Here is a 20,911-nt window from a genome sequence, read left to right on the forward strand (position 1 = left end):
AGTCCGGAAGATCGACGCCTGCGAGGCTTCCTGCGAACGACGACCTATTTTTCGCCAACCGATATCCACATGTTCTTTATCCTTGGAAGACTTAAAGGAGACGTGGGCGAAAAAAATTTCGTTTCATCGCCAATTGAAAACACGGTGGAAATTCTAGAAGAATAGAATGGAATTAGCAAAAATAAAATTGCCAAAATTATTGCGAGTAATAGATGGAAAAGATAGCAATGTAACCGGTTAAGTCAAAGCGCGTACAATGGCAAACAATTGATAGATTCGAGCACGTTTGCGCGGAATTACCACTTGCGGCTTTGGCAAGGATACGTAGTCGATGAAATTAGACGCAGTTCTCTATCAGTGCAAAGTGAAGACATTGGCAAGCCGAAAGCGGATTAAACTGGTTTTCGCGAATACTGCGTTTCCTACCGAAGTTCAATATGCGATGTGCCACGATCGGATTCACAAAGAAGCGACTTGCCAAGTCACGCCTTTCTGACGCCGGTACAGCACCGAATCGATTAAAATTAATCGTTCATTATATCGGAGTCAGCCCAATTAGACCGCGGCTTTGAAATTGAATTAAATGCCAAGCCATTTCCTCTCTCTCTCTCTCTCCCTCTCTCTCTATCTATCTATCTATCTATCTATCTGCTCTCCCTTTCTGTTACCCTCTATTCGGTGATGGATCGTTATGCCTACGTGTGAGGCTCACCTCGAGACATATTCGGTGGATTAATCTAATTAGACAATCCTCTCCATCAGTTGGTGCAAGGGTGGAGCAAGGAAACTGATTGAATTGCTGCAGTTCGCGACCTGCACTCCTCAAGGAATCGACGATGCTGCACAATATTCGATCAGACGCGATCACGTTCCACTAAGACGTGTTCTAATCAAGCAAAGCGGTTTATGTCAATCGGCTTTCATCGTTAGTTTCTTGGCATGCACCCTCGTTCTGATTAGAACACGGATTCTATGGATCATCGTTGACATAAGATCTCTTCGCTGTTCGATTAACGTCAACGTGTCTGTCTCGTTGTTTCCCTATTCGTTTTCACGAGTCAAAGACAAACAAGTATAAAAGATACCTTTGCCGGCGATAAGATAGAACGTGTCACGCTAGAGTAATCCGATGAGCCAGCATTCTCGCGAGGTATTCCTTACGTGAGCATAAATTCGAAAACATGTTTTCATTGGAAGATCTTGACATGAAACCGCTATCCAGCAATCCGAACGTTCGAGTGGTTTATCAGTTCCCAGTGTTCTTGCACTCTGGTTTCACAGTGCTTCGAAGTTTCCACTGGATGTTCCCGAAATTTTCCGTACAATCAACCTCTTCGATCCGCGTGTATCGGTATAATATTTTCGTTGCACGGCAGGAACGATGGAGAAGCTAAACGAGAATCTACGAGAGGGAAGGCGAGGGTGACCGAATAAATTCAGTCCGTTTCAATTTCCGATAGTAATGGCTACGTCGTTTCCCACCTCTGCGCCCTCTTTGCCCATCCCTATTGCACGCCAGAGGCTACGTTTATTCTCGTTTCGTTCTGTATGAATTATTCGTACGGAACAACGATTCCGCTAGCATAATTTTCTTTCGGGTCTGTTCATTGATCGCTGACTCGCGTATCGTGACTAAACGATGTTCATTCACGAGGCTAAAATCGCTCTTAATTAATGGCCATCCATTTTCCGTGGCCATCCAATTAATGAAATTCTTTTAGAAAGAAACGAAGACCCTGCGAAAGGTTAATCGATTCCTCGATACAAGAAAGAACGCAGTTTTCACGATGTGCATAGTTTAGCGTTCGCGTGAAGGCATGTTGATTCACATAGGGTAAATAAGAAACTGGTTTTCAAAATCATTTATAACCGATATGTCAATAAAAATCGCGTTTCGAAGTGTCCGGCTCACTAATAGCCGCGAGATAAATCAACTCGCAGCTCCATCGAGTCTGCCGAATTATCTGATAACAACGAGTAACAGAAATGCGCGGATTGTCTTTAAGTTCTTCTTTAGCCGATAACATTCGCCACGCGAATCGATCGCATTTCGCGTGATAACAGAGCCCTTGTCGAGTATTTCGATCTTGGCGGGAAAAAGGATCGATCGTCTGGCACCGGTAACTAAGCCGTGTCGAAAGTAAATAACGGGGAAATTAAATTGTTGTTTGCCGGGCCCTGGCAGCCGACTGATTTTCAAGTGTTAAACGGCGGTTAACCGTTAAACGATGACAGGAAGATCGATAAACCACCGTGCAACAAACAACCGATCCTCCGCGACAAACCAATTCCTCCTCCACCCTTCCGCAAACGTCACGTGGCGGCATTTTTCCGCAAAAATTACTCGAACCACCGAATCGATTTCTACGCGCGGTCAAATCGCAGGTTTGCATGGATTACAACTCGATTCACAGCATGTTACGCGTGATTTACACGTAGCAGCAAAAAAAAAGCAACGAGCATTTTACAAAATTTCTGGTGTAGGTTCTCGATCAACGAACGAGTTTTATAGGATTCTATATCAGAGACTATTGCGACCTATCAACTAGGTGGCCATCGGTCAAGTTGCAACTGTTCTGTTGAGGTCGCCAACCTTGAACGATACTAACGTCCAAGGTACATTAAAGATTTCTAGTAAGCTTGCGATTAGTATGTTTATTTAAAGTGTTTGGTATAAACGTAAGAATATGAAACGCAAGTAGCAGAATTTAAACATAGGCGAGTGCATGATGAGTCTATTTCCCTCGAAGCTCCTGGTGTTTATATTCTGTCAGTCTAGGGGATGTGTTTTCGTCAACGTCTCTTGTGAGGTGGTAATCTGTGCGTCCCTGGTCGAAGGTCTAACGTCCAGTTGGCGGCGTCGTCCTTGGACTATCGTCGAGTTCTCATCAGATGTCAAAGTTTATGACACGACGAGTGCTTAAAATATACCAATTACCTTCTCGATGTGATCAGATTTGTAAACTTTATAACGTGTAACGTGGGAAATTTCAAAAAATAGCAGATGTGTCATCTGTATCGTAGATTAAGGACAACGATAAACCCTGTTCGATCGTTCGCGGAGAGACGCGACCGCGAGGAAGCGCGCCAACGGGAGTCGTAAATTCCCGTTACGATTATATAATCGATACCACGAAGTGATCGATCCCCTAATTCGGTTAGGATAATAGAGGTGGTTGAATTAATTATAACACTGAGAATAACAGGTTATAAAGTACCATACTCTTTATTCCACGAACTTGTAGACAAAATAGTTACGCTCGGTGCGTATAGATATAAGTTAAACAGATGACTGATCTAAAGATGGAAAACCAGTCAAGAGATGTAGATATTGACCGATCTGAGGACGATGAACCAGTGAAGTTCGGTGACGACGCTGTTGTCACGTAAAGTTGGTACTTGGAGTGTAGTAAGAAGGCTGAGTCGTGAACCCAACTACTAATTTTCCTTTATAAAACTTTATTATAAATGTTAACACTTACAAGAATAACACCGAACCGGAGAAAAGGGGTTGTATGAGTACAGCAACTAGAAGAAGAACAAGAACTGCCCGAGCTGGATGAAGTCTCGGTTTATATACGTTTTAGTTTTAGGATGTTGGGGGGCTAGGTGTAGGTTATGATGTAGAAAAGTGTCTGAAGGTCGGATATCCTATCTCTGATGTGGACTAAGGTGCGTCACAGCCTTGGTGTATGCTATGATGATAAGGTGGTGATGTGTCCAAAGGAATCCGAAGTCAGCGGTCGATGTCTTATCACTGATGTAGGTTGAGATGTGATTGATGTCACACTGTTGTCACGTAAACTTAAGGGTTGGTTGATGAAATAAAATAGCTGAGTCGTAACACAACTATTAATTTTGTTTTAATTAAACTTTATTATGAATTCAGCAATCGCCATGTAATACACACTGAATTAACATAAATCACAATTCACTCCAACTACGTTATGTAAAACTTAATTACGATGATACGTTAAGTACGCGATTGTTATAACGGTAGAGACCGGTGAAGATACGTTGGCTGTTCTAAGGATATAGAATAAGTAGGTCTTACTGACGATACTGTGTCTGAGGAAGGCTAGGGGTGGATGTGTCTGAGGACACGGGACTATCGGATTTGTTAATGACAATTTTAAGGTTAAGGAAGTGAGGACAGTAGACACCGTCTCCGATTGGATAATAAGACGGTTGATGGACCAGGAAGAGTTTTAGCCGCCCTCGCGAGAGAGTTGCCAACGGAACATACCAAATGTGGAGAAAACCAACTTTCTAAGCTAACACGTGGTAGACAATAAACGTAAAGGGAAATCTAAGACAAGAAATTCTCCGAAGGACCTTAACTATGAAAATTCCAAGACCCCTGGTGGGTACTTAAGACTACTGAGGGTACGGGCCAAGGGTGTGCAGACATCTGGGTTGCCATCCTGTCCGCGGTGTGTGGCCTGGTCTCTGATGTGAATTGACGTTACACTGTCGCAGAGGAAAACTATTGCTGGGTGTTGGTCGCCCCACTACTGGTCGCCCCACTACTCGCGGAAATGACCGTTGAACATGGGAAAAACGCGACCTTCCCATTTTGTACGTAATGGAGCAATAATTTTATAACGATTAAGGACCCTAACGATAAAATACAAGTGCTTAGTTTTAATACAGTTCCTTAGGATTATTGCGACCCGACTAATTATATTTGCACGGCTAATGGCCGCCTCGACCGAGGGGTAGATTCTGGGTGACGTAAAGGGTCACCGGACGTAACAAACTCTGAACAGGAATTTCCATACCGAATAGACCAGAACTCAAAATCGTTGACCATAGCGAAACAACCATTCCGAAGATGAAACACTTCGGCTTAATTAAGCTAGAAAAATTTACCAAATGTCCAGCTGGGCAAATTGTAAAGTACAAATTAAATAATAATAGAGAGAAAACCTCGGTTTAGTCCCTTAACCCGACTTACTGTCGCCGACTGAAGAGAGATATGTTCGGGAAGGTGCTCGAAGAAGGTCGATAGAGAATCAGCATTGAGCGGAACGGTCTCGTGTCGTGTCGCGAAGCCTGCTGCGATCGTTCTCTACAAGTGCATCCGACGCATTGTATGCACTGGCTAATGGCTGGGTAACTGGCACACCGACACGGATAAACTTACGCACACAAAGACGAGAGATTTCTCGGTACTGGAACAGGCCATTTGCATTCTGTCGTATTTTGCCATTTGTCGATCGTCCGAAAGTTTGAACAGCAGATCGTTATCTGCTTATTAAAAACAGAATACCTGTTTGTTAAGTCGTTGATTGTTCGATGATCAATTGGACCGACTTGTCTATATGATCAACGTAATCAATGTGTACTCGCGCCTCGAATCACGTTAATTCCGTGAAAGATTTATATTGATCGATCGAGATAACGTTAAATGGTCAAACAACCGGTGGAAATTAATCTTGAAAGTGCATGCGTTTTAATGAAAAAGGAAGTAAACACGCACTATGTTGGTACTCGGTGCACGCACCGAGACTACGCAGCCACGTTTTCTTATTCTCCAAAGTAAGGATGTATATTCCGCGAACGTCGCCCGGTCGGTGAGCGCATCTGCAAATGACAGCAGTTGTTTCCAAGTTTAACTAAAGCTTCGCAGTACGTAGCCGGTTTTCCGATTCGCTTGGTTACCTGTATTCGCGACAGTTCCCTATGCGCCAGTAAAACGCTTGGAATAATTTCGCGCCCATTACTTCTACCAGTCTAGGTCCTCTAGGATCCTCTCCGCGAGGGAATTTTATAAAATCAATCGGTAACTTTGAATGCTTTTCCTGCAATGTTCGTTCTATTCCCAATCGTAATCGTAATTGTAATCGAAATCGTGTAATCGAAATACTTTTTAATCGAAATTCACAGAGAATCGTGTGAAAAAGATTAGAAAATAAAGAGAAACAGTTTATACTTTTTGTTTCGTATCGGTTCTTCAAGTTTCTATAATTCCTGTTCGAAGAGTTACGCCTGTCTCGGCGGCGGCGCCTTAAACGATATCCTTTGCATCGATTCCATGTAAATTGATGGAAAATTGATATCGTTATGATACATAGTTAAACAACATCGATCATCGATCCATCATTGTGTCTACCGTCGTTAACAACACGGATAATTTGTCTATCTCGCGGACTAGTTCGAAACTAAAGAGCCATTATAGGTTCGACGAGGTTGAAAGATTACGGGAACCAATTTAATCGGACCGATCGTTTCCTTCGTTAGAAAGAATATGGAAATACGATGTTTCGAGATTTGCAAAATATTACGTTACAGAAGTACCCTCGATAGTCCTGGCCAAGTATTCTCGGTTGTTTCGCGTTTCTTTAACAATAGACGCGCGCATTATTCTAATGATATTCGCGAACGTTTAGGTATAAAAATATCTCACACGACAATTGTATCGATCAGTTGACGCCTACGTTTCATAAGCCATGAAACACTTGTTAATTTTAAACGTAGGCTTTAATAAAATATCTCGATGTGAGCATAACCTACTCTTGGTAATAATACACGCGGTGACTAAACACCAATTTCATCTTGTAATTACAGCATTCATTTATGCATATCTTAATTGCATTAAATGTTTCGTAACGTACAAGCGATGATGTATGCGTTTCGCGAAGGATTTGATTAAAATACTGGCTTTCACATAACACGGATAAATATCAAATAATTTTCTGAACGATCAGTTTATTGCTTTATTAATAAGCAATGTCACAATTTATAATATATAATACACGAAGCTCCTATAATTTGTATTTAATTATTACGCTGGACAATGTAGCTTAATTATTGTTCGTTCGAACGAAACATTCTTTTCAACCGTATTCAAAATAATTACGATTCTCCTTCTCACCTAATTTCATAATTTCCTCCCCTCCCGAAAATATCGATACAATTGTAGGTATACGAATACAACGAATCGGATATGAAAGAGCAACGTTTAGCGCGAAAGCCGATCGAAATGCAAGAGAACCGGTTTCATATCGTCGACAACAAATTTCTGGTACGCACGCTCGATCAGAAACGACATTATAAATCGTGAATGAAACATGTCTCGATTTGATCGCTAGCTTATGCCACACCCCCGATCTCGATTTCTCCTTATTGATCGATTCTTGCCGCTGTTCGACGGTAGAAATGAAAATCCGCTGCCGTGCAAATGGAGCCGATAAATCGTCTCCTCCGTATTTAAATCCCGGCGCCACGTGAGATTCCGTTCCGTACTTTCTCGAAAGTTTAATTCAAGATCAACCCCGTCTAATTCCCCATTCTTCTCGTAAAGCAGCGAATCCAGCCGAGCTAATAACGTGTCCCTCTGTATCGAACGAAATCGATGAGACTTAATCCCTGTCTTCGCCTCTTTTCCATCCTAAATTCCTGTCGACCGGAGGTAACCGAGTCTTGTCACGTAGCCAATTCGGTCCGAGTGCTCCTTAATATTCACGCTAATTCGAGCCGAATCCTCGATCAGCCAGATGAACGTTAATAACGTTAATGCGAGTTTAATACTTGTTTGATTCATCGAAAAATATATATCTTCCCTTAATCTCTCTCTCTCTCTCTCTCTCTCTTTATCTACTTTTTTATTCCTTTTTGTTCCGCGTAAAAGCAAAGTTTTGTGAATTAATCGAGAGCCACTAGATCGATCCAACTAGTGTATATACTGTACAATTTAAGAGATACCTTTAATCTGTAATACATAATTTTCTAACGAAGTACGAACAAATAAATTTCAAGAAAGATTCAATTTTAATGCGAGAACAATGTTCTTATAGAACTGAAGAGCCTCTCGGTAAACGTTGATTCGTGTTTCGTCGGTCGAGAGTTACTCTTCGTACCATGCATCCTTACGGATGGCTGACAAATCCGCGGATACTCGCCATTGTAAATAAAATAGAGCGCGGTATGCGACTATAGAAACAATAATGAGGGCGTCGGAAACGCAGGAGTTGGTTCGATGAAATTACCGTTCCCTACTTAACGAACAGAACGGAGAAATGATTCTATCCCCGCTGATGCTTCCTCTGGCAATAGGTATAATTTCCGTCCTCTCGTTGCTTTCTCCGTCTGCACATGACAAATGTCGCTGCCTGGTTTTGCTTTAAAAGGCCACTGTCTACCCTCTATCGCAACGTTTATTTAATCGAGGAAATTGCACGAGAAGTCCGTTCTAAAACTTGTCATTCTCGTTCGAATTAGAATTATCGCGGAAGCATTTCAAAATTCCACCAGCTATCGTTTACATTTGTATCGGGTTAGAATTTGGTTCACGGAGATGTAGAAATTCTACAAAAAGAAAAAAACAAAACGACGAATGAAACGCTGGTTCTAAAACGATGTATGGCCAATAAAATGGAACGATTCAACGACCGTTTCCACGCGTACTCGAGAAACAGTTGCGATTGCGAATCTGGAAAAGAGCCATTCGATACGATATAAACCGTGGAAAGCCGAAGGAAGCGAAACGAGTGACCAAACACCGGTTCGATTCCTCTTCGATTCTAATTAGCTGCTAGTATCTCTCTGTTTATCTCTTTTGCGCAAGTATCCACGTTCGATTTACCGTCTGCCGATCGTAGACGCGAACAAAGACAAACGGCTGTTCTCTATTTCAATTGGAAGATCGCACTGCGAATAGAATCGAACGAATCGAAATACATGGAGACACCTCGCTCGTGTAGCCACGAAAATACAGCCAAATATTTCCTCTCTTACCCGGAACGACTCGATCGTTTCGCTGACACCGATGAAAATTCCGTCGACACGAGGGTGCACCGAGCACGAATCAAATCGTTGAGAACACCGCTAGAGAAGAAAATCAAAACCAGGATATTCCCAGTTTTGCGAATATTTCGCTCAGGTCTCGGCAGCGTCAACGTTTCATTTAGTGACGTATAGACAGACGGTTCACCGACGAGTACGTAATTTAAAGGGAATGAAAGGTGGCTGACGTGAGTCTCATCGATGAAATGCATCGTTCGCCATTGTTAAAGGCTCTTTCTCTTCTTTTCTGCAATCGCAAGTGTTACCGGTACACGTTTTGATTTGACGTGTTCGAATTTCACGCGACTGTATGGTTATAGCCCCGCGTTATCGATAACGACCACTATCAGTGGTTCGATCAATTACGTGGTGCGATAAGGATAGAGATTTCATTTGCAACGTATAAAATGTAGCGTATCGTTTCCGTACGTGCCGATTTTTACTGGTATAATCGATAAATACTCGAATCGCTTTGGGTTAACGTAATAATTACGAAACAGTTTCACCTTGTTTTATCGGTTTTCGCGAATTTTTCAATTATATCTAGCGTAATAAAAAGAACGTGTACTTAAGAGCGATAAGAATCAATTTATGTACTCGAAAGATATCGTTGTTTAACTTTAATTTCATTTTTTTCGCTCCTTATGTTTGACGCCGCGTCGGATAATTTCTATTAATCGAATATTGTGTAACTTGCTTAACAACGACGTTTTTCTTTTCTCTCTCTCTCTCTCTCTCCCTCTCTCTTTACATTTAATAAGGAACTCTAAACTTGTACACTTAATAACGTGGAAAATAGTAAAATCTTATACACATATTATATAACATTTATCTATAATACAATTAATCGTTGCATTAATTAATCTGTATTGGCATACAAGGAAGAGTGCTGACAAATATTATGTATCTGTCGGGTCGTGTGGAAATTTTTCAATAGTTGACCTGATTTCTTCACTTTATGCAACGCGATCCAACTTTATCTAGGATGAAGTAAACACTTATCCGTGAATGCCTCTGTATTCGAACAAGAAGATGATATACATATGTACTAAAATTAAAGCTACGATTATCGTACACGCGGCGATCAATTAACGGCTTATAGAATAATATTAACGCATATAACGTGGATTAAACATCTATTAATTATAGGTAACGCATAACCGGAATAATAAAATTCTCGAATGGAGTAACTTTGTAAAATGTCAAATGTATATAAAAATTTGTATCATACGCGAGTTGTATATATATCTATATATATATATCGTAACTAATCAATCGTGTGCACTTGTTTGTTGATGCGACAGTTGAAAGCCCTTACAATACGTCCAACATAGCGCTATTCAACAGAAGTAAAGCTATCACAGAAGTCTCCACGAGATTCACGCGTCGATAAATGAACTACTAAATTGTGTAAAAACGCGCATTAAACAGAAATTTAAAATCAATAACGATGTATCGATTGTAGACACGAATGAACTAAAAATCTATCAAAATGTTTCCATATGTATGGTATCCATGTTGGTATAAATATTTGAGATATTGTTGGTACTGCTCTGCGCGTAAACTGATCCATCGATTTCATTGTCCACGTCCTCCGAAAAACTCACGAGCACCTGTGGAAGCAAAACTTTAATTAATTTCTCTTTCTCTCTTTCTCTCTCTCCCTTCTTTCCCTTTTTGCGTTGTATCGCAAAAAAAAGGCAATTGCCGGAAAAAAATCGAAACATAAATTGATTGGTGAATAAAATAATAGACACAGTACGTAGACGCTACAGCGTACGTTCATATATAGCCACTATTTCTCAATTTCCTCGTTGTCATGTGAATTATCGTGACATTTATTGGAAGAGAACTTTTGCTGAAAATTTATCGGCTATTCGATGCCGGCAACCTGATTGTGTCAAATGTATCGTAACGAGTAAATTGACAATTACTGCGAATGAGAACCGTGAAAGTTTCACAAGTCTGTGCACGCTGCTCCCAATGAAAATGCTTAAACTTTCGATCGTTGCGTCGGTATATCGCTGCGATCGTTTATCGCGTCCTCCGCGTTGAGATACCGCGCGCGAGTGAAGGGGAATAAAACAGGAAGACAAGGGACTGGTATGGAATAGAGGAATCGAGGACAGGACGCTTTCCCTTCAACGAGGAACCATAAAAATCTGGAAAGTCTCGCGGAACGAGCCGAGTCTTCGCGGTTTACATACAAGTTCACCCTGGAGGAGCAAGAACTGCATGCCGGTTTCAACTTTTTTGCGGCTAGAATTTGTCTCGCGTTACCGGTTGCTTCGTGAAACATGACGTCGCCATCGGGGGTAACCTGATATCATCGATTCCTTATTTTTGACCATCTTCGACGTTTGAAAATCGCAGCACTAAAATCTGAAGGGACAGGAGTATCTTTTTGTTTTATCTCGAAAAGAATGGAAAAATGTGCATTCATTAAAATCTGGAAAACGCAACTTCTAATGTGTTTTTACTGCAAGCACGGTATATGTACGCGCAGATAAAAAATCAATATACACGACGTGTAAATTATTTAAAAAGCTGAAATATCTCACGATTATATAGAACGTTTTAATTAACGAACAAGTCCTGAATATTCGAACGATCGGTGCATGTAGCGATCTTAATTCAGTTAGTTTTCCAAGACACTATATTAAAGGGCGCTGGGAAATCCCGCTGTTTCGCAAACGCCTTTGGCAATGGTACAATTTCGCCGACTAAATTATGCGGGCGGTGTGTTCCTGACTGTCGAAACGATCGTTGCTCGAGTTCTCGAAACGCGATAAACACGGCCGACGCTTACTTTCCGCGTCGCCAGCAATTAAATTGCCGCCGTTCGGTCGCCTTTGATAGCGTGCGGTTCTTCGTTTCCAGACCAGAATGAATTTACTTTGCTGTGGATCTGGTCAATTCTGGTCTCCAAAGAGATTCCTTTTCAATTTCTTCTTTTTACCAAACGGAGAAATTCGTTTTCAGATGTGAACGCCAGCCACGAACATAGAAAAATCGGTTAGAAAAGGAGCCACGTACTTTCAGGGACCACGAACTCTATGTATATTTATCTCTACGATCTCGTCATGTCGGAGATCAGCCTCGTGATTTACGATCCTATCTTTCTATCGCTTATAAAACGTCGTCGTAATTAAAATTCCAATTCCATTGTTCGTCCATGAACTTCCCTGTTATTCCGATTATTGTTTAATTCAAGCAATTTCAAGTTGCGTCCTTCTCAATTTACGAAAATAAAGAGAAACTGGTAATTACAGTTAAACGGTATTCCGAAGAAGAATGGGGCAATGATCTATGAATGAATAAACGGTTCACGCAGAACACTATACAAAATAATGCACGACCCCCTGATTATTAACGATAATAATCTCTTTACGATATCGAATTTATTATTCAAGCGGTTCGTATCGATGGTTGCTTAATTAATATTCTCTCGTTGGATCAACATCGAGTCGAGTCACACTCGGAGTACCAGTTTCTTTTAGTTATCTCCTGCTGATCGTCGATTAGGTAACTCTGTGAGAAAATTATTGCAACAAAAAGATGAAAAGTAGTCGCTTCTTTCGCGTGTGAAGCAATTAATTAAGTGGTTCAATGGTCCGAATAGAAAGCTCTTTGAAGAATAGGTGGATCGTGCAACCGGTTGCACAGATAACGATTAATTAAGCCAGAAGGTGTTTGAAATTAGTTATTCAGGGTGAATTTTGGGGTTGGCACCAGGGGCAACCGTTTCAGACTAAGAAGGAGCAGTCTCTCAACCGAGTTAATCTCCAGGGATGAGCTTTGTGTACGGGTAAACATAACCGGATCAACAAATCCCGTCATAGCCACGTATATAGACGGTCCTTGGAATCTTATCTCCATTAAGGAGACAGGACGCTGTGACGCGAGACGCGGACAAACGATGCGAACGTGATTCCATTGAATGGTGGTACGAGGGCCGTGGAATCTCCGCTTATTCCGGCGCCAACCTCGTAATCGCTCAGCTATGAATTATTTAGGCGTAACGTGAATCCCCAAGCGGCGAGAAAAACTTTAGATCGTTTTTCTCTTGCGAATTCGAGGCGTCGGACGGCCGTATGGAATTTGAGCCAGTTTGGCCGTATACCAAAATAATCGCGGCGATGGAATAAAAATTTTTAGTCAAGCAGGTAAAACGAGCTACGAGTTCAATGAAACTCGAAACACAAAAGACCCGGCTGAATAGGCCAGAATAAATTCCTAAACGGCGTTAATCACAGCGAACGCTGGCTATGTCCACGAACTTCCGAGATGTAACTTTTTTAATTAGCGTTCAAATTGCGCTTCCTTTATTAACAGGCGCATGCAAATTCTCGACACTTTGCATGAATCTGCCAGGGAATTTTAAGCAAATATCACTGGCCCTTTAATCGACAAAATCCGACGTCGGGAAACAGACAAAGATAGAATGCAAATTTTCTTCTTTTTTTTCTTTGCCCTTCCTGTATTTCCTCCGTGATACGCGTTCCCAACTTTTAATTATATTTCACGCGGTACACTAACCGCGGTGGTTGCGTAATACCTCGGGAAATGAAAAAGACAATCACGAGTCGAGAACATGTAATTCATCTCGAAGGACGGAAACATTGTTTCGCACGACGTGGAAAGTGAACGTCGATCGATCAGAAGAGTCGATTACACGCCGCTGCTTGCCGTTACTTTCAACACAATTCTTCGCTTAAATGAAAAATTCCTCTGTTGCCACCCGGCGAGAAAAAATGGCCAAAGGTTGATAGAAGCTCGCAGAGGAGCATCGGTGTTGCGGCATTAAAATTCTCCCAGCTCGCGAGGAAGATTAAACGGCTGGAAAGTTGCTTCGTTGCGCGTGAATGAAATTGTTTCTGCGGAGAATAATTAATTATGAATAATTCCGTACGATCTCGGACACATTGGTACAGTCACCGACTTAAAGGCGTAATAAAATATATCAGAAAATGTATAAACAAGCTTACATTGTATGCAGAGGCAAACAATGATACAAGAAAATTGGCTCTTAGCCTGTTAGAAACCACGAAGGAAGGTTGGTGCACGTTGTGCACCAACGTGAACCGTAAGGCGACAAATCCATTAATATTCCTCAGGCTACGTGGTACGTAAACGAGGATCGTCCTTGATCGAACAGCCTGATGGCAGGCAGCGTGCAGGCTGTGCATCATCTGCTCGAGACAAGACTATTGTATAGTGCGCTCAACATTCTCCCAGTATTTCATCGATACGCGTTCGATTCGAAACATCGATAAGCAACTTGTTCCGCGAGCTTGAAAGTATTTATCAACTGCTATTCTAGTAATAGAATTCCAAATCGAATTAGTTTAAACGTTGATGCTCCTTTTAATCTTAAGCTCGGGCTTTAACTTTGGTATTAACCTTTATAATTAATGTCGGTATTACCTTTTAGCTGGAAGTGTAATTTAAAACGGCAAAGTAAAACATAATCCTTGAAACACGAAACTATATTTCTCTGGATACGCTTGAAACTTTTATGATACGTACCTGATCCAGCGAACTTTGTGTCAACGTGTAGTCCGTGGCTTTCAGTTCCTCGGCCAACAGTTTCAGCTTGTTAAAGCTGCTGCTCACAAGCATGTCCTGGCTTCGTGGTACCAGCAGACGAGCTGCGCTGGCTTGTCTCGAAGAGACCACAGCCCGCGGGAAATACTTTAGAACGGCTTTCCTTAGATCCGCGGATGAAATCGGTTGCCGGAATCGTAGAAACGCTACGTAACCTTCGCCAAATCTATGAACAAAAGTGCAAACGAACAAGACGATAAATCCGAGGCTAAAGTAAATGATTAAATATTCGAAAGACGTTGTTCGAACGAAACGCACATCGATCACCGATATCGAAGATGCCATTGACGGCAACGAGATTGAAATACTCAAGCTTGTCTTTAACAAACAGGAATAAAGACAAGAAGCAAATGAGACCAAGAGGAATGTACACGGACGAGATGGAAATAGTCAGGAAAAGCACCGTAACAAATATTTATTGCACTATGCGAGTTCACCGGCAAGTCCATCTATTTGTATTCATTTATATCGGTATACGTATATCAGCATCGATAAATTATGCCGTGAGAAAGGATAGCTTGCACGTCGACTGTTTCTCTGTACAATAACCGTTTCCGAGTAAGTAAAAAGAGCGAGAATTGCTGGAAGAACTTGATGTGCATCGTAGAACCGATTCGACTCTAATCGTAATTTTCTCAAACAAACAATCTTCTCTTATTACTATTGAGATATATATAATTTTATGTACTAGACTAGATTGGCCGCGTAGTAGTGACACACGTATGTGAGTATGAATGTGTGGAAGTATGTGTGTGCGCGGCGTCTCGAAAACCAGATGAATGTAACTGTTCCGTTGGCAGTCTGGTATGGAAGATGGCGAGACGAAGAAAGTGCTGAGACGCGTGCAAATGTATATCGACGAAGATCCTGGAAATCGTTCGTTAAATAAATCCAAAACTATTTTAATATGAATTCTAAGTGTAATCTTAGTGTTCCTTTACTTTTATTTCGGCGATTAAGATCCACAATTCTCAATAATTACCATCAGCCATTAGCTCTTATCTTCGAACGTAATTACCATCAGCCATTAGCTCTTATCTTCGAACGTATCTGAAAAGTATGGCGATTAAACGGCGATTTGAATACGATAACCATATATAAACTGAATACGATAAAAAAAAGTTACAACGTACGAGCAACGATATAGAAGCCGAATATCTGAACGAAATTTCGGCAAGAAGAAGCTGGTTGCAAACAGAAGTTTATAATGTCCTGCGGTAAGTATATATTGCACACGGTATTTCATAGGGGTACACGAGAATATCCTACTGTTTATGCGATGGGCAAAAAATCCGACGGGGACAGGTTCGTTTCTTGCCATCCGACATTCTCCGGAGAATGTGGATGGATTACCACACCGGGGAATACTGTATAAACGTGGTGTGCACACGTGCACGCGAGATATCGTAAATTCTTTGGCGCTCGATGGCGCGACGCAAAGAGAAAATAGGAAGGGGATATAAGAGGGACATTTTCGCCGAGTTACTTCCGGAGGCGAAAGGTGCAGCCAGAGCTAAATATTTATGGCGTGCTATGTTATATTCCGAAAAGGAAGTTAAAGGGGTGGCGCACGCGTTACAAGCGAAACAGAGAGAGGTGGTTGGGGGTTCGTGGCACGGTTGGTAATACGGCGCAGTATCATTGTAACCGAAACGTAATCTCCGACCGGTTTCGTCGAACGGAAATGAAATTTTATGAAATTCCCGGCGGAGGGAATCGAATGCGCGGAAAATGATGGACGAAATTAAAAATCAATTGACCAAAAGGGAGAAGGCGAGAGGGAATGGCAAATAAATTGTCGCGTTACGGATTTTGTCAGAAAGCTATCCGCGAGATGAAACCAACACGAACGATCCATTAGTTGGAACAACATCATTAAAATACGTCGATCGAAATAAATCCTATCCGGATATTCGAACTTGCATATTCGTCCGGAATGATTGAACATTCTGCTGTAACTGTTAATAGTATATTAATGTCGAATGGAACTTTTAAATCTTGCTGTATGTACAGGGACACGAATATGTGAGCAACTAAACGAAAAGCATTATTCGATTAGTGCAAGTATTTATGTGCGTACTTACTTGTGCTTTAAATGCTGTGGCGTCCCTATACATCTGAGACCAGCCTTGGCAAGAATACCGACTCTATTGCACAGATTTTCACACTCTGCCACGCTGTGCGAAGTTAGAATTACGCAACTTTGATTCTTCGTCATATGCCTAATTGTTTTGGCTACCAGATCTTTCGTTGCAGGATCCATTCCACTAAACATAATTTATATAAGTAGAATTAGACTAGGTAGAATTAGAAGAGAGTAAGATTAGAATAGGTAAATGTAAGGAAAGCAGAATACATAGAATTTATAATGATTATGTTTAATTCTAAAAAATAAGATTATGTAGAAAATCGAAAGCCCCTGGTAGCCGGAAGGCAAATTGTAATAAACGCATACATTCCACTAAACATAGAGAAGTAAGGAAATAAGTGGAATATGAATTTTGTGCTTATTAAAAAGGTGCTCTTAATAAACCGTTTTACGAAATACCTCGTTGGTTCGTCCATAAGAACTACGGGCACCGGAGCCATTACGCTCAGGGCAGTACATAGTTTCCTTTTATTACCTCCGCTGAGACTGCTCACTCTCTTGTGCGCGTATTTCAGAAGATCGAGTCTCTTCAGCGCTGACTCGACCGCCTGAAACAAACAATTTTTCACGGGATAATATTAAATTCCTGCAAAAGGGAGTGGCTTAAAAAAGGTTCTTAAAAGAGCAAGTTCTAAAATTCATCCGCGTGGAATTATTTGTCTTAAAACAAGGTGGAAAAAAGGCAAGAACACGTTGAATTTTCACCTGTTTGCCTCTGTATCGTCTTTACGCTATCAGCCGGAAGTTAGAACGGAAAATAATTAAAAACAAGATCCTTGCGCCAGTGAAGTGACGATGGAAGTTATTCAAAGGTCTCCGAGAAAACTCAGAGTGCGAGAATTGGCCGAGAGTTTGAACATAAATCAACCCTTACCTTGGGAACGTTGCTCAACCCACAAACTTCCCCGTGAATCGTTAGACACTGATGCGGACTAAGAAAACCATCCAAACCGTCGCTCTGAGGACAATAACCGATTTCACCGTTGCACAATGGTCCTGAACCGATTTCCTTGCCTCTCAGTATTATCCTGCCCGCTGTCGGTATAATCTCCGTTGTTAACATGCGAAAAGTGGTACTTTTCCCGGCACCATTCGTTCCCAAAAGACCAAAGCACTTCCCTGCTTGCACTCCAATGCTTAAGTTTTGAACGGCTACATTCGTACCATAAACACTTCTATACTCCTTGCGAAGTTTCACTGTCTGCAAGATATCGTCTGACATGCCACCCTCCACCCTCATTCTTTCCTTCGACACGTCGTCATCCTCTTGAAACGCTTCGTACGGGCACCTCTGTCTATTCCAATTGGGAAGAAATCGACACTCGATCATTAAATTCAAAGAGAAAAGAACGGCACCGACGACAGTCAGGAAAACATAATGAAGACCCAATAACTGCCAACCTAAGGGCGAGTGATAAGTATCCATGTGGAATTTTTCTAATAATTGCGCCGTGATATCATTCCGTGATATTTGTACTAGAGCATCACCCAGTACATATTGGGGAAAGATGAGTAAGACGTAGTGCAGGATATCTCGTACATCTTCTGTAGTTTTCGTTTTTCCTAGAATGTCGAGTACCAAAATAGTGGCCAGGGAAGCTACGCCTATAAACGTGTTGACGCAAAAAAGGACCATGTTCGACATGCTTGAATCGTCGAAGGCTTTTTCAGTCAAATGTGAAAATGGTAAAGCTGCCCACCTACAATTTAATAAATTCGATTAATCAAAATTGAATGAACACAGCAGTAAATTGTATACGATACAAACTTACGCAAAGAGGAACAATAATAAACAAATGCCAGGCAAATTGTCCCTAGCAACGTACGCAGGAAGTCCGAAAATTTCGAAAACCACGACAGCCAAAGCAATGGAGCAGCCAAACACCTAAAAGATTCAAATTCAAATTGCCTTGCAATTTTTCTTCTTCTCATTCTCACGAATGTTTCGTTGATCACTCACGAAGAAATCCCAAATTAATACGGTGATCCAGTAAGTGACAGGATGAACGCCAGCAAGAAACAGGATTCTCTTTTCTTCCGATAATCTTTCCCTCACCAATTCTTTCGACCCTTGAGCAGCTACCAAATTGAACGCGAGCAAAAGTACGAGCGCCACGCCAACGTCAGCCACATGCTGCAATCTGAATCGACGTAAATTTCGTACGTTTCGGATCGTTAATATTGAATTAGTTCAGGCGAGAAACGCAACGCGAAATCGTTAAGGAGATTAACAGACAGAAATAGGATTCGAATAATGAAAGCCACGAAATCCGGTTGAAATGTTCAGCGACGCGATTGTATAGGCGCCAGGAGTTAATTAAAAGTAAACGCAACACGCGCAATTTTATTATGCACATTTTCCGCTTCATTTTACCAACATGGTAAGATCAGCGTGGCATGCTAATCTTTTGACCTTAATTGCGTTTGGTTTATCAAAATATAACAGTAAGTGAGAATACGAGTGTTATTTCTTTTTTTTCATTAATATATGGAAATTGGAACTTACAATGTGGTTCGGTTCAGTTGATCGCTGGATAGCTTTAAGGGATGGTTCAAGGTTGTTAGACGACCTTGAACACCTGATGCTCTTAAGATTGCTTCGTTCAATGCGCTTAAATAAGATGGCAACGCATGGTGACCTTTATTGTTGTACCATACAACAAAGAGTGGTTTGTCGTTAGAATGGAACAATGACCATCCTCCATATCTGCGAAATATCATAATTAAGCAAATTTCAATTCATAAAATTAAATTCTTCGATAGTGAATTTATTTTTCTTTCTGCGGTACCTCTTCTCTATGTATTCTTGATGAGTCGACACTATCCAATCTAGAGTGGGCCTGCCAGGTAATACTTGTAAAAGACCTTCAACGGCTTGGGACAAGCCGTGACAAACCTGTTGGCCGTCCTGACATTTACAAGTACCAGTGTCCTAATGAAACAAAAAATATTTGCCGTTGAAGTTTAAATATTCACTTTGCCAGTATACACATGTTTTTAACGTAATTCTGTAAAGGTCATACATTAGGCAATGTTTGCCATGCGCCAGCATAGTCATCCCCAAATCGATCGTGAAGCTGAAGTGATACGTGTTGTAAAAACGAATCGTCACCGTTATCGATGCTAGGAATAAATTTCACGGTTAATATTAACTCCACGTATCAGCAAGCACTTTGCATACCTGTAGAAATAGGTCGGATGTGTGTCATATAATTTCGGCGTAAGAACCAGCGGTGGTTCATCCTCTGATGGAGGCCTGATCAAAGAGAATCCCATAGCAACCGCAACGAACATGGTTGGTAAGAGGAGACCGGCTAAGAATGTCAACCAATCCTTTCTGAAGTGCCATATTCGTTTCTTCAGCAGAGCTTTGATTTGCCTAATAGGGCAGGGACTCAAGGATGGTTCGATGTCAATTAGATCAACGTTTTTGGATACCGTAGGACCTGTTACGAATTACATTTAAGAATTAAACTAACAAAATTAACTAATTAGCAAATATCAATAAAAAATATCATCCTATAGTTGACATCGTCTCACGTACCAACGTTACCCATACTAATAACGCTATCTTGAATAGGTGTTATAATGGACGAACCGCTCTCTGCCCTAGAACACAGATCTAGAAAAACCCTTTCCAAAGTATCACATTCCAAGGAAAAGTGAGAGTAACCCAGATTTCTGCGACTGTCTTCCAAAATCTTCGCAGCTTGCGCGATACTGAAATATAATTTGTTTCTAAAATCTAATAACAGATAGCATCGACCGATAAAGTTTCGAACAATCAACCTACTTATTATTTAAACCATTCTTCCCCTGGAAAGGCAACGTGACGACCACCTCTGTACTAGAAACTTCATTGGTCACCGCATTAGGCACCACTTCTTCGATCACGCTCTTTAAAGCTTCCACCTTTCTTCTTTCGATCGAATTAACATTTTCTTCACGATCGGCAGAAGGGAACGTTACGAGAAGTCTGTATCCACGACCGTGCATCATTTTCAGGGATAACGGAGATCCCGTGCAAAGTATCTTTCCCTTATGCATCACGACGACGGTGTCACTGAGTATGTCAGCTTCGTCCAGATGATGAGTCGATAGAATGACGGTTCTGCCGATCCTGTGTTGATCGATTAGACGCCAGATCCTACGTCTCGCGGCTGGATCCACTCCGGCGCCTGGTTCATCGAGGATCACCAGCTTCGGTGAGCCTAGAAATGCTAAAGCCACGCAAAGCCGTCTCTTTGTGCCGCCAGAGAGCCGGTATACCGGTTCGTGCTCTTGTCTGCCTAGTTCCAAAGAGGTCAACATCCTACGAGAACACATGGCTTGATAACAACAATTGAAATCCAAGAAGATTAAAGATAA

The 20,911-nt window shown here is 41.4% G+C and overlaps 1 protein-coding gene across 3 annotated transcripts in view; it reads right to left on the bottom strand.

Annotated features, from left to right (window-relative positions):
- Window positions 1-6,699: 6,699 nt before the first annotated feature.
- Window positions 6,700-20,911, bottom strand: part of LOC100745943 (ATP-binding cassette sub-family A member 13) — a 32,299-nt gene continuing 18,087 nt past the window's right edge. For all 3 annotated transcript variants that reach the window (XM_012387262.3, XM_024368566.2, XM_033321569.1), the window contains 13 exons: window positions 20,337-20,855; window positions 20,088-20,263; window positions 19,725-19,989; window positions 19,567-19,666; window positions 19,333-19,475; window positions 19,050-19,250; window positions 18,504-18,684; window positions 18,316-18,428; window positions 17,418-18,243; window positions 16,943-17,091; window positions 16,479-16,661; window positions 14,317-14,560; window positions 6,700-10,400 (listed from right to left, as the gene is read on the bottom strand). In XM_012387262.3, the coding sequence (XP_012242685.1) occupies window positions 10,275-10,400; window positions 14,317-14,560; window positions 16,479-16,661; window positions 16,943-17,091; window positions 17,418-18,243; window positions 18,316-18,428; window positions 18,504-18,684; window positions 19,050-19,250; window positions 19,333-19,475; window positions 19,567-19,666; window positions 19,725-19,989; window positions 20,088-20,263; window positions 20,337-20,855 (3,226 nt within the window). In that variant the 3' untranslated portion in view covers window positions 6,700-10,274. The remainder of the gene's footprint in view (window positions 10,401-14,316; window positions 14,561-16,478; window positions 16,662-16,942; window positions 17,092-17,417; window positions 18,244-18,315; window positions 18,429-18,503; window positions 18,685-19,049; window positions 19,251-19,332; window positions 19,476-19,566; window positions 19,667-19,724; window positions 19,990-20,087; window positions 20,264-20,336; window positions 20,856-20,911) is intronic.

This window comes from Bombus impatiens, unplaced genomic scaffold, assembly GCF_000188095.3.
Source record: "Bombus impatiens unplaced genomic scaffold, BIMP_2.2 scf_0463, whole genome shotgun sequence".
Taxonomy (NCBI): Eukaryota; Metazoa; Arthropoda; class Insecta; order Hymenoptera; family Apidae; genus Bombus; species Bombus impatiens.